Raw genomic sequence first — 13,602 nt, 5'->3', positions numbered from 1 at the left:
ATATTTTTGTATAATGTTTAACAATCCTCTAGGCAGTGTTGATTTGATAACAATCATACAGTATAAACAGAAATAGTGTGTTCTATTTTAATTTAATTTATTCCTGAAATGGTAAAGGTTGACGTTTCAACGGTGATAACTAGATTCTTTAGTGTCACATGGTAATTTAGAAATTATTTAGGGAATATGAAACATTTCCTATTATTATTATCATTGTTAAAAACAGTTGTGCTGCTTAATATTTTGTGCAAGCCACAAGATCACAATTCAATTTAGTATTTTTTTTCTTAATAAAATATAGCAATGTATAATATGAATGATTTCAAGAGTTCACACTTACAGTAGCTGATGATTGGTTAAAAAGTGTGTTTGGCATGCTGTCCTGGGAGAGAACCCCGAGCTCATAAGATGCTCGAGCCCGGGGCTTCCTCCTATTTGCAGGGCAAAAAGGTATTTTGAGCTCCGGTATATCTCAAGAACTTCCCTTCTGTTTGTAACTAATGACCAGTTTGCTATGAAGAGATAACTACCTACTAGAAGCACATCTATGGTGCTCATTTGAATAAGTTGCTTAACTTAAGTAGCATGTTTTTGGATGCTGGGTGGAAACCAGTGGACCTCCGGAACATGTGAACTCCACACAGAAACGTTGTCTGGCTTGGTAAGGACTAAAACCAGTAGCATTCTTACTGTGAGGCAACATTGTTAACCACTGGACTGCTGTGTCGCCCAATCTAGGAAAGGAGGAGGAGTAGGGGTGGAAGGGGGGATTCTTCAAAATAAAGATGACTGTGTTATGGAACTTTTTGGTTATTTATGGTGACTTAAGAATCGTCTGATTGGCTAATGCAGGACCAGCCTTGATTAATCAAAAGCATGTGATCCTCTGGAAATTAGTTTATAAAAAAAACTTCACTTATCAGTGATTACTATTTTTCAAAATTTATATAATATAAATTCATGATATTTTGACAAATGCGAACTATTATTCAGTGAGCTAGTAAGTTCCCCAAAAAGCATTCATTGTTTTGATGTTACAGTTTTAAAGATTATTGCAACTTTTTGAGCTAAATTACATGTAAAAAAAAATGGGTAACATTTTAGAATAACTATCTGTTATAACTAGTTAATAGTCCATTAATAAACTGTTAGTTAATGAGTTCTAAAAGACTTGTTAAATAAAAGTTCATGGTTTATTAATTATTTATAACTGTGCCTTATAGATAGCCAACAGATAACGTACAAGCTGTTAGTTAACCAGTTCTAAACAACTTGTTACTGTATTTTAAGGATTCTAGTAAATTACTTATGAAAGACTTGTTAATTATCGGTTAATAGTTTATATTTGTTTTTTGGACGTAATTCTAAAGTTGCAACTATTCTTCTTTTATTAAGTATTAGTAAATGAGGAATAGTTGCAACTTTAGAATACCGTCCCAATAACATACTTAAGCTAATGACTAACACTTAACTAATATATTAACTCACTTTACAGATCAGTTGTTCATAGTTTATTAACTATCGACTAACACCAGTGAAACTGTGTAGAACACTAAATAGATGGAACAAGTTCAAGCTACATAAATTTGATGTGATATTTAAAATATAATTATTTTTACCTTAACCTTGTTCCACTCATAAGCTTTTCTGTGTGCTGTATTTTACCAAAGAAACTCCACAGATGAAATGTTGAACATTGTGTTTAATGTATAGAAACACACATACTGAGCCATCGCATGGCAGAACAGCAGTATACAACAGAATACAAACCCATGAGGTTTGGGCACTTTTTGTGCTAAACATGAAAACAAACTGGTGTTATTAGATGGTAAACAAACTATGAACAACTGATCTGTAAAGTGTGAGTTAATATGTTAGTTAAGTGTTAGTCATTAGCTTAAGTATGTTATTGGGATGTTATTCTAAAGTTGCAACTATTCCTCATTTACTAATACTTAATAAAATAAGAATAGTTGCAACATTAGAATAACGTCCCAATAACATATATAAACTATACTTAAACTGATACTTAACAAGTCTTTCTTGAGTAATTTACTAACAGCTTGTTCATGATCTATTATTAATTTATTAGGTATAAATCCTTAAAATACAGTAACAAGTTGTTTAGAATTTGCTAACTAACAGCTTGTACGTTATCTGTTGGCTATCTATAAGGCACAGTTATAAATAATTAACAAACTATTAACCTTTATTTAGCAAGTCATTTAAAACTCATTAACAGTTTTTTAACTATTAACTAGTATTAACGGAGTTATTCTAAAGTGTTACCGAAAAATGTATTGAAAAGCAATTATTCATCACACTATAGCAGTGTGTATGAATTTAAAATACCATATTATTTTGGTTTTGCTGTCATTTTAGAATTCTAACATGAGCAAATAAACTGTATTTAAAATGTCTTCACTTGTCGTTCCTCAGATGGAGCAGATGGGGCATTATCCCCAGAACAAACCTGTCGCCCCCCTCCCCTGGCTCCTCCACCGTGGGGTGGTCCTGTGGTCTGCAGCCAACCATCACGAAGCCTCAGCCCACCTGATGGCCTAGAGAATCCTACTGAAGAGCGGCCTACTGTAAGGACACATACACTGATCAATAGAGCTGTGGAAATATTTTAAAAGCTTTTATTGTGTATTTTCTATTTGGAGCTACATGGACGTATAGACATAGAGAAAATAGACTTGGTCTGTTTTAATATGACACATATTATAAAAGCTGGTGCTTTTCTGTAGTGTATTGTTTAGACATGCTGTCTGATGTCAAAATGACATCAACAGCAGAAATGTGTTTTACTTTTCTTTAATGCTATTGAACAGTTTAGGTACTATTTGTTCCTTTCCAAATTGACACTTTATGAACAAACCTTTTGAAAAGTGGCAACTTTATTACTGAAAGTATGCTATACATACACTCACCAACTACTTTATTAGGCACACATGTCCAACTACTCATTAACTCAAATTTCTAATCAGCCAATCACATGACAGCAACTCAATGCATTTAGGCATATAGACATGGTCAAGATGATCTGTTGCAGTTTAAACTGAGCATCAAAATAGGGAAGAAAGGGGATTTAAGTGACTTTGACCATGGCATAGTTGTTGGTGCCAGACGAGCTGGTCTGAGTATTTGAGAAACTGCTTGGATTTTCACGCACAACCATCTCTAGGGTTTACAGAGTATGATCAAAAAAAGAAAAAAAAATTCAGTGAGCGGCAATTATGTGGGCGCAAATGTCTTGTTGATGCCAAAGGTCAGAGGTGAATGGCTAAACTGTTTCGATCTTATAGAAAGACAACAGTGACTCAAAAGCAGAAGATCATCTCTGAAAGCTCAACACATTGAGCAGCAGGCTACAGCAGCAGAAGACCACACCTGGTGCCACTCCTGCCAGCTAAGAACAGGAAACTATGGCTACAATTCACACGGGCTCACCAAAATTAGACATTAGAAGATTGGAAAAACGTTGCCTGCAATGATTAGTCATATTTCTGCTACGACATCCAGATGGTAGGGTCAGTAACAACATCAAAGCATGGATCCATCCTGCCTTGTATCAACGTTTCAGGCTGATGGTGGTGGTGTAATGGTGTGGGGATATTTTCTGCCCAGTAATACCAATTGAGCATTGTGTCAACACCACAGCCTACCTGAGTATTGTTGCTGATTATGCTCATCCCTTTGTAACCACAGTGTACTCAACTTCTTCCAGCAGAAAAATGCGCCATGTCATAAAGCGCAAATAGTTTCTTGAACATGACAACGAGTTCACAGTACTCAAATGGCCTCCACAGTCACCCGGTTTCAATCCAATAATGCATGGATGTGGTGGAACGGGAGATTCGCATCATAGATGTGCAGCCGACAAATCTTCAGCAACTGTGTGATGATATCATGTCAATATGGACCAAAAATCCGAGGAATATTTCCAGTACCTTGTTGAATCTATGCCACAAAGGATTAAGGCAGTTCTGAAGGCAAAAGTGGTCCAACCTGATACTAGTAAGGTGTACCTAATAAAGTGGCCGGTGAGTGTATATCCTTAAGCATTCAAAATTATTCAAATCAATATTATGTTCATTCACAGAGTCTTTTTATTCTGCAAAAGAAACAAACTATAATTTTTTTTAAATAAAATACATAGTATTCTTTGTGATCATAGTATGTTTTTACAGTTTAGGGTAGTGTTATCTGTTTTATTTATTCATGAATAGAGTGTGTTTTCCCCTAAATAATCATGTCATTAATTATCATCTAAATAGTGCACTTATTTTCTCACACATTGTTCTGGGTTCTTTTTTTAAACATTTGATTTGCAAACATAAACATTTTCTCATATCTGGGTGTTACCGTGTGTTTTAAAACTGATATGTGACAATGTTTGTCACATCATTTATGAGCAACCTTCTCTTCTTCCTTTCTCTCAGCCTTTCTTTCTGTTCTTCGTCTTAACTTCCACCTTGTCACCCTTTGATTCAAACTCCTTGATTCACACTTACTCTTTTTCTTTTTTCACTCTTCTCTTCCTTGCTGCCCTCTGCTTTCCTCCCCCCCTTAGACCTCAGTTCACAGGTGAATACAGAGGTGGTTGATTTGCATAAAACGGCAATTAAAGCTTTTCTCTTTTGAGCTCGTTAGTGGATTAGAGTGACGAGGCTAGAGGCTCGTTAGAGAGAGATGTTGACGAGGGCTATGCTAATTGGCTGGGGTTGCCGGCCTGTGATATTTGAGGGTGCAGATCAGCGCTGACCCCTTTCTCCTCCTTTCTCGTTTGCTGCGTTAAAAGCCCATTAACCTTTGCTGGAAGCCGGCTGTGTGCAGACAGGCGTGGCTTTTCGTCGGAAGTGTGGGTGGGTGTGTGTGTGTGTGTGTGTGTGTGTGTGTGTGTGTGTGTGTGTGTGTGTGTGTGTGCGTGTCTGTGTGAGATCTTAGCTAGTATGTCTCAATAGAGAGGTGACAGCTAAATGTTTCCTCTTAAAAAAATTGTATTGTTATGTCTCGGTCAAGAATAAATGATGTATAGCTTTTATTTAGGTTTTTATGTCTTTCTTAGGGAGGTGATGGTGAGGCCCCTGCTGTCTGTGAACATCAGAGCCTGGAATCTAATGAGAGCCACACCAGCTTTTGCTTTGACACCAGGTAAGTGTTTGTAATTCAGTTCTAGCATGCAACTCATACTTTTGCGCATTGCTGTATGCATGCTGTGCATCATTGTAGGCAAATGCCTAAAAGGGCCATACCTTCCAAAATCATTTCTTGCAGAGAAGAACTTTTTCCCACAGTACAGGGCTGTGGGCTTCACTGTACATTTCCAAAGTAATAAATGACTACAATGGGGTACAGTGCATCCAGAAAGTATTCATAGCGCTTCACTTTTTCCACATTTTTTTATGTTACAGCTTTATTCCAAAATAGATTAAATTCATTTATTTCCTCAAAATTCTACACACAATGCCCCATAACGACAATGTGAAATGACTTTTTTTTAAATTGTTGCAAATTTGTTAAAAAATAAAAAACCTGAAAAATCATGTGTACATAAGTATTCACAGCCTTTGATGTGAAGCTCTAAATTGAGCTCAGGTACATTCTCTTTCCACTGATCATTCTTGAGATGTTTCAGCAGCTTAATTGAAGTTCACCTGTGGTAAATTCAGTTGATTGGACATGATTTGAAAAGGTATACACCTGTCTATATAAGGTCCCAGGGTTGACAGCGCAAAACCAAGCATGAAGACAAAGAAATTGTCAGTAGACCTCAGAGACAGGAGTGTCTCAAGGCACAAGGCTAGGGAAGGTTACCGAAATTTTTTTGCTGCTCTGAAAGTTCCAATGAGCACAGTGGCCTGCATCATTCGTAAGTGAAAGATGTTTTGAACCACCAGTACTGTTCCTAGTGCTGGCTGGCTATCTAAGCTGAGTGCTTGGGGGAGAAGGGCCTTAGTCAGGGAGGTGATCAATAACCTGATAGTCACTTTGTCTAAGCTCCAGCGTTCTTCTGTGGAGAGAGGAGAACCTTAGAGAAGGACAACCATCTGTGCAGCAATCCACCAATCGGGCCTGTATGGTAGAATGGCCAGACGGAAACCAATCCCTGCCTGAAATTTGCCAAAAGGCATCTGAAGGACTCGCAGACCATAAAAAAACAAAATTCTCTGGTCTGATGAGACTAAAATTGAACTCTGTGGAGTGAATGCCAGGTGTTACGTTTGGAGAAAACCAGGTACCTTTAATCACCAGGCTAATACCATCCCTACAGTGAAGCATGGTGGTGGCAGCATCTTGCTGTGTGGATGTTTTTCAGCAGCAGGAAGTGAACGACTAGTCAGGATAGAGGGAAAGATGAATGCAGCAATGTACAGAGACTTCCTGAATGAAAACCTGCTTCAGAGTGATCTTGACCTCAGACTGGGGCAACGGTTCATCTTCCAGCTGGTAAATGACCCAAAGCACACCATCAAAATATCTATGGAGTGGCTTCACAACAACTCAGTGAATGTCTTTGAGTGGCCCAGCCAGAGCCCAGACCTAAATCCTATTAAACATCTCTGGAGAGATCTGAAAATGGCTGTACACTGTCCCTTCTCATCCAACCCAATTAAGCTTGAGAGGTACTGCAAAGAGGAATGGGCGAAAATTCCCAGAAACAGGTGTGCCAAGCTTGTGGCCTCATATTCAAAACGACTTGAGACTGTAATTGCTGCCAAAGGAACATCAACAAAGTATTGGGCAAAGGCTGTGAATACTTATGTACATATGATTTTTTCAGGTTTTTATTTTTAATAAATTTGCAACAATTTCCAAAAATCTTTTTTCACATTGTCATTATGGGGCATTGTGTGTAGAATTTTGAGGAAATAAATGAATTTAATCCATTTTGGTATAAGACTGTAACGTAAAAAAATGTGGAAAAAGTGAAGCGCTATAAATACTTTCCGGATTCACTGTATATGCACATAGACTATTAATTTCAGTCAGCCAGCCCTAGGGCTTCCGGTGAACTGTCATCCCATACTAAATCACTGCATTTAAGATCTGATTTCTTGAAAAAACAGCTTCACTACTTGGCTGCGATATAAAGTGGGACTCAGACCAAACAAGAAACACTGCATTAAATAATATTTTTCCACCCATGTCTTTAAAATATGAAATTTTATTTAACCTCAGTATTTTCATTGGAGATTTTGAGCTAGCTTGTTGCTAATGATGGAGCTTTTCGTCTTTTTTATTCTTTAACAACTGAATGGATGCGTGAGTCTATTCAACTGATTATATTTGAATTACATTACTACATCGATGCTGTAAAAGAAACCTTATGAAATTGAAAATATTCACATAAAGCTTTCACTGGAAGTTCATTGGCTGAAAAACACTAGCTGTACATAAAGTTCATTAATATCAGTCTGTATTTTATTTTATTTCAACATTAATTAAAATATTTTTACCCAAAAAGTTACAAAAAAAGTTACAAACTTAAATGTGATTAATAAGTCCTGCAGTTCGGCGAGATTTGATATTTAGATGTGCTATAAACGAAAATATTAGATCGTTAACACTACAGTATACACTGCATACTGTGTATACTGCAAAAAAGTTGTTTAAAGAAATTTCACCACAACCACCTTCTCAACATTCTCCCTCTCTTTTCAAATAGGATGGTGGGCCAAATCAAAGGTTAACACAGGCCAACTTTGGCCAGCTGGCTCTACTTTGGGCATCTCTGCTCTAAACCATTTCTTAAAGATTTTGCTGCTTGGACATAACTGTGATCAGCAATTGATGCAATGCACCAGGAATCATGGTTTCCACTTTCTTCCAATTTTCCTTGGTCCAAAATCCATTTTCTTTGACCCATTTCATGTGTGGTTAGTAATGATGTGCATTTAGTATGGGTTCCCGATCAGGTCGCTGGCTACACAGGCTCATACACAGAAGGATGTGAACTGTTTGCTGTGACACATTGTCTTGTTTACCACTGTTTTAGCATCTAGTGATTTGTTGCGCTGTCCCTGTGGTCGCTTTGAACGATGTGCGACAGTCTCTGCTCCCCTCTGGCATTGCTATTGATGACTTGGTGTATAGTGTATAGGTGCCTTAGGAGTCATTCTTTACCCTAGGTCTGGAAGTGCTGTCCACTGCTTTGTGATGCACTGTGATACCCATACACTTTAAGCTGTAGAAGGGGGCAGCCACTGTTATAAACTCTCTTGCAGAAAAATAACTGCATCACTGATTTGGGCATCTCCAGGGTCGTTTTGATGCAAAAAGCACTACTCACGCCCCATTCACATGGGGCGTCAGCTTCAAAGCTTCTCATTGACTTTGAATAGGTGACGTCAGTTGTTGCTGAACTTGGGACTTCTCAACTTTTCAGGCGGAACGGAAGCATCAGCCAGTCAGATCGCTGTATGCAAATACACCAGCTCAGACAGTGGCCTTTTGCTGACTAATTTCATTGGCTGATGCTGCTATGACGATTGTGTCAGCCCCAACTTCAGACAGACCCTCTGTCAAGCATTGACGCTTAAGCCCAGTGCGAATGGGGAGTTAGTGAAAAGACTTGACTTCGAGGCATAACTTTGCAGAAGGAGTTCTGGCTTTGAGTTCTGACACTATATACCACTTTTCTCAGTTGACTCAAAGCCTCAACTGGCAGAGATACAGAGTGGCTGAGTGGTCCCTGTTCTTGTGCATCTGATCTCAAGAGTCTGCTCGATTGCTCTACTCAAGAGAGATGTCCAGATGTTACTTCCCACAACAGTGCAGGGGCACACTTTGAGACTTTGGCCTTTTAGGCATACTGAAATGGCCAGTCCTCAAAAGATAACATTAAAAAACAAATCTATATTAAAACCATAATGTTGAAGTACAAATGCTTCTGGTTAATTGCTGCAAAGCAATCTTTGGGGGGAATGCATTTGGATTTGGTTTTGCATCAACATCTTGAATGGGAGCTTGTGCAGGGCCTGATTTAAGACTTGGAGATACAAGAACACCCAGTTGCCTTTCAGGGGTATAATGAAATGCTGTAAAATCAATGCTTCATCTCGGCAGGAGATATAAGCTTGACTTTTTAAGCTTTAATCATATTAATTAAGTTATGAGAAAAAAGGATAATGAGAAATGGATAAAAGTTGATCCTTGCTGAGATGGATTTGAAGACAGAAATCCGAAAATCCATCACCAGTTTTCATTTCTTTAAAATATTATTAAATATCTCAGAATTGTTGTTTCTATTTCCAAAGTGATGGTTTTTATTAATGTTATTGTATGTGAATGCCTAAACTTGGAATGTTTAGTATACAAACTGAATTAAAATGCTATTTTTATGTGAGATCATAACAAACATAGTGACAAAATGTGGCACAGTACATGTGGCAAAATGTTTACCCTGTCATAGTCATGTCAAGTACATTTATATTTTAAGGGTCCATATTGGTACCTCAAAATATATATTAGTACCTACATTTTAGATACTAACATGTACCCTTGAGGTATTAATGGGGAGTTTTTAGAGCACAAATATGTACCTTTTGAAAAGGTACCAACACAGTGAAAGCTCTCGTACCTTTATTTTTGAGTGCAGTAGTTGTAGATTAAAGATCTCTCTTTCTTTCTCTCTCTCTCTCTCTCTCTCTCTCTCTCTTCCACTCAGACCTGACGTTCATAAGCAATGCCCCTTATGTGAGGTGATCTTTCCACCACACTTTGAGCAAAGCAGTTTTGAGCGACATGTGGAGTCTCACTGGAGAGTGTGTCCCGTCTGCAGCGAGCAGTTTCCTCTGGATTGCCAGCAACAACTCTATGAAAAGCATGTGCACACTCACTTTGATGGCAATGTTCTCAACTTCGACAACTTTGATTAGTGAGAAAGAAATGCTTTTAATATGACATATTCAGGGGCTTCAGCGTTTTGTTTAAAACACGCTAATGTTGTCACTTTGTTGTAACTGTCGCACAACTCATGCCAGAAGGACTCGCCATCTGAATATTTGATTTGCACATAGATGATGAATTAGAAGGGTTAGTTCCCCAATCAAAAAAGGAAAATGTTCAACCTATGTCATTTGAAACCAGTTCAACCTTTATTGATCTTCAGAACACAGACGAAGATATTAAGGAAATGTCACTCAATTGAAGGTCAAATCACCTAAAATTCAAGAAACTTTAAAACATTTACAAAGATCACACAAGATAAATCTGTGAATCATGTGGTTTGATCAAGGTCTTCAGGAGAGGTTTAATTTTGGCCGTTATTTACATATTAAAGATGCTGTATATATGTTTTTGACTTTTCTAAACCATAAAAATACCATAATATGTTTGCAGATATTTAGGAAACATGCCGAATAAACATACTTGTTTATCTGAAGTCAGATATTCCGCTTTGAAAGTGTGTTTTCTGTGCCATAACGTCTGTCTTTGTTTTGGGTAATTTTAACCTGCCCAATGCCACTTTAGCCACATATATTTCAGCAGTCTGGGTTGCCTTGTTGGAAAACCGCAAATTTCATTCATTCACTCAGAAAGACTCTGAAAGCATGTGTCCGTGATCTAAATACAACCTCCGGTGGACAGTAGCAGACTCCAAAATGAGACCAATTACATGAGGTTAATTAGCAAATTATACATTTATTATGAGCGTAAACATTAAATGAGCAGGTTACATTATACTAACAACTTGTGTCCTAACAACTTGCTTTGTGACACTATGAGCAGTGATAAGCAATTTGGTTGTTTGCACCAGACATGACAGAAACATGACAGAAATTTAAACCCAGCCATTTAGAAGCACCGAATATGCACTTACTCACGAAATAGTAAGATTTATAATTATTACCCCTCTAAAACAGTATTAAATGTACATGCCGAATCACTCATATGTATTTGGTTCTAAAGTTCAATTTCAAATTTTAATTTCAAGATCTAAGGTGATCTGCCGCTACTTTTAAGCATATGGCAATAAATGTCATGCAAAATGGCATTCAAACTTGCATTGCTAGTATTTTACACTGAATAAAACACATGAGGTGTACCTGAGGTGATCATTTTTTCTGTTGTTTAGCTGCAAGAAATAGAAACCGTTTCTAATATATAAATTCGAGGTGTTGGTAAGGACAAAAACTCCTTTTATGTGGAGAATATTCCTTTTATCGGGTGCCGTTGCTTTCATTTACAACACAATTTAAATCACTCGCTCCTGTCCTCAATCTGGCAAACTGTGCCTGCGTTTATTTTGATCCAGGAGGGCAATACCTAGTTCAACCACTGATGTGAACCACTAAATCCACCTAATGATGTTCACTAAATTCATATTATTGTTTGATTTCCTTCGCATTTTAAGAGTCTGAGTTTTGGGTGAATAGACTTTCAATAGAGGCACAAAAAATGCTTTTTGAAGATGAACAATTTTCTCTTGGGTTTGGAATTACTCACTGGTTAGTAAGTGAAGTATGGCAGAATATATATTTTTTGGTTGGATATAACTCTTCGATTCAGATATTTAAACATCAAATGGACAGAATACTATATCAACAGTCTTCAGGTGTAATAGATATGTAAAAAAAAAAAAATGAAAAGCACTTTTGAAATGTAAATTTTGTGTACTACTGAAAAACAGATTATGCTTTAAACGAAGAGAAAAGAGCTTTAAGTTGTTGTTGATGAATATAAAGATTTTATTTATAGGACCAATGATGTATTCATGTATTTATAGAAGAAGATGGCCATGATTAACTCAAATTACTACAATTGACTACATGTATTACCTCAGAAGCAATGAAGCCTTTTCAGTGTGAAAAGCCCAGACGGTGATACACTCATTTGATCTGTAAACTCTCATACTAAATCAACTTCATGTTGTTCTAAAATTGTTTGACATTCTTGTGTTAAACAAAATTGGGCTGTGCTTTTGAATAGGAGCTTTTACGATTTTTTAAATGTGCAGCATAAAAGGTGTAGGTTGAGGCAAAGAAATGTATTGGATTTGTAAATGAACTTGGGAAAACTTGGGAAAAGGCTTGAAAACTACAGGTTTCCTCAAAATAATACAGTGACCTTTTAAATTTCCCAATCCACATGATAAAGATGACAAAACTGTTGTTTTAGTTGAACTTAAGTAGAGAGAGAGTCTTTACTAAAACTATGGCAATGAGCAACAACCTTTCAGTGCATCATTGGATCAGGCATCTTGCAGAAAAAAACAACAACTAAACATAAGAAATGGTTATTAGTTTCAGCATTATATCATTGCACATTCTATGCTTGAAATCCATTTATCCAACACAGCTAATGTATCACACTGCAAGTGTGCCAGAAAGTTTAATTTAGGGTTGCTCTGTGTTTGTGTATCAAGTGATTAATTATTAATAAAGAATGCTAAGGCTTGAGGTCTCTCAATTGCCCTTGTATTTGTAAGTAATCAGGCATCAATTGACACTCTATGGACAATAAAATGTAAACCTGCACCACCCTTGTTTGATTTTCTTTATTTTTGTACCATTGTCCTAAATGTTACACTTGAGGATAAAGATGTCTCAAAAGTCTCCCATTCTCTCACACAAACACGCACACATTTTACATTGTCTCACATACAAATTGCTTCGGTTCCACAAAACATTTTCCACAAAAAAAAACATACAGTACGAAAATATAATTTCAAAAGCACTTTACAAAACTTGCAATACGATACATTCACTATATAGTATATCAAACTCCCTCCAAAATAAATGCATCTCAGTCACATTACTACATTGTAGGTGTGAGGAATCCCACCAATCCTATCCAACCAAATCATGTTTAACGGGTTCTACTTTGCGTGTCAAAGCTGAGACCAAATGACTCTATTGCCAAAAAGAGGTACAAATGTGGTTACTGGTACTGCGTCCAAAAATACACACATACATACAAACTGACATGACACCAGAGGAATTGGAAAAAAAACAGGACAGTGAGTCATCTACAATGAGTCACTCGCGGATAGGCATCCAATACTTCATTCCCTAACTCCAGTATTTGGCATCTACATAACAGTTACTATTCATTCATCTTTAAAGGGTTAGTTCACCGTTTATCTTTGGAACACAGATAAAGATGTTTCGAAACAAATCTGCTATGTGAAATCTGTTCATCGTACAGTAAAATGACCAACCGGTTGATTCATAATATTCATTCATGCAGTCATTTTCTTTTAGGCTTAGTTTCTGTATTAACCTGGGGTCATCACAGCGGAATGAACCGCCTTTTCATAATATTATTTAAAGTTAATTCATCGAACAGACTTCAGGGAAAGAAATCAGATTTAGCTGAAATACCTTCATTTGTGTTCTGAAGAGGACATGATGGTGAGTAACACACCAAAAAAAAAAAAAAAAAACCTTCAGCTTCTTTTCTCACTAAGAAATCATAGTGACGGTCCACAACATTAGTGTTTAAATACAGATTCTGGCCTAAATATGAGGACAATATTAAAACTTTGTCCATATCGCTAATTACTGTGTACCGTCTTAGCACCACAAATTAGTATTACCATGGTTTAGAACATGTACCATGGTAACATAATCTGACACTATCACTTTACCATGT

At 37.0% G+C, this 13,602-nt stretch overlaps 1 protein-coding gene across 3 annotated transcripts in view; it reads left to right on the top strand.

Moving 5' to 3' along the window:
• tax1bp1a (Tax1 (human T-cell leukemia virus type I) binding protein 1a) overlaps positions 1–12,550 on the top strand; it is a 50,374-nt gene extending 37,824 nt beyond the window's left edge. The window contains exons 15-17 of one of the 3 annotated variants that reach the window (XR_015516018.2): positions 2,440–2,591; positions 5,072–6,740; positions 6,939–10,396. Coding sequence is in view for 2 of the 3 variants with exons in the window: in NM_001346178.1 (NP_001333107.1) it covers positions 2,440–2,591; positions 5,072–5,157; positions 9,674–9,884 (449 nt within the window). In the remaining variant the exon portion in view is untranslated. 3 annotated transcript variants of the gene reach the window in all.
• The last annotated feature ends 1,052 nt before the right edge of the window (positions 12,551–13,602 follow it).

The sequence above is a fragment of the Danio rerio genome, chromosome 19, assembly GCF_052040795.2.
Source record: "Danio rerio strain M-AB ecotype USA chromosome 19, GRCz13ab, whole genome shotgun sequence".
Lineage (NCBI taxonomy): Eukaryota > Metazoa > Chordata > Actinopteri > Cypriniformes > Danionidae > Danio > Danio rerio.
This window is presented reverse-complemented; position numbering and strand designations above follow the sequence as displayed.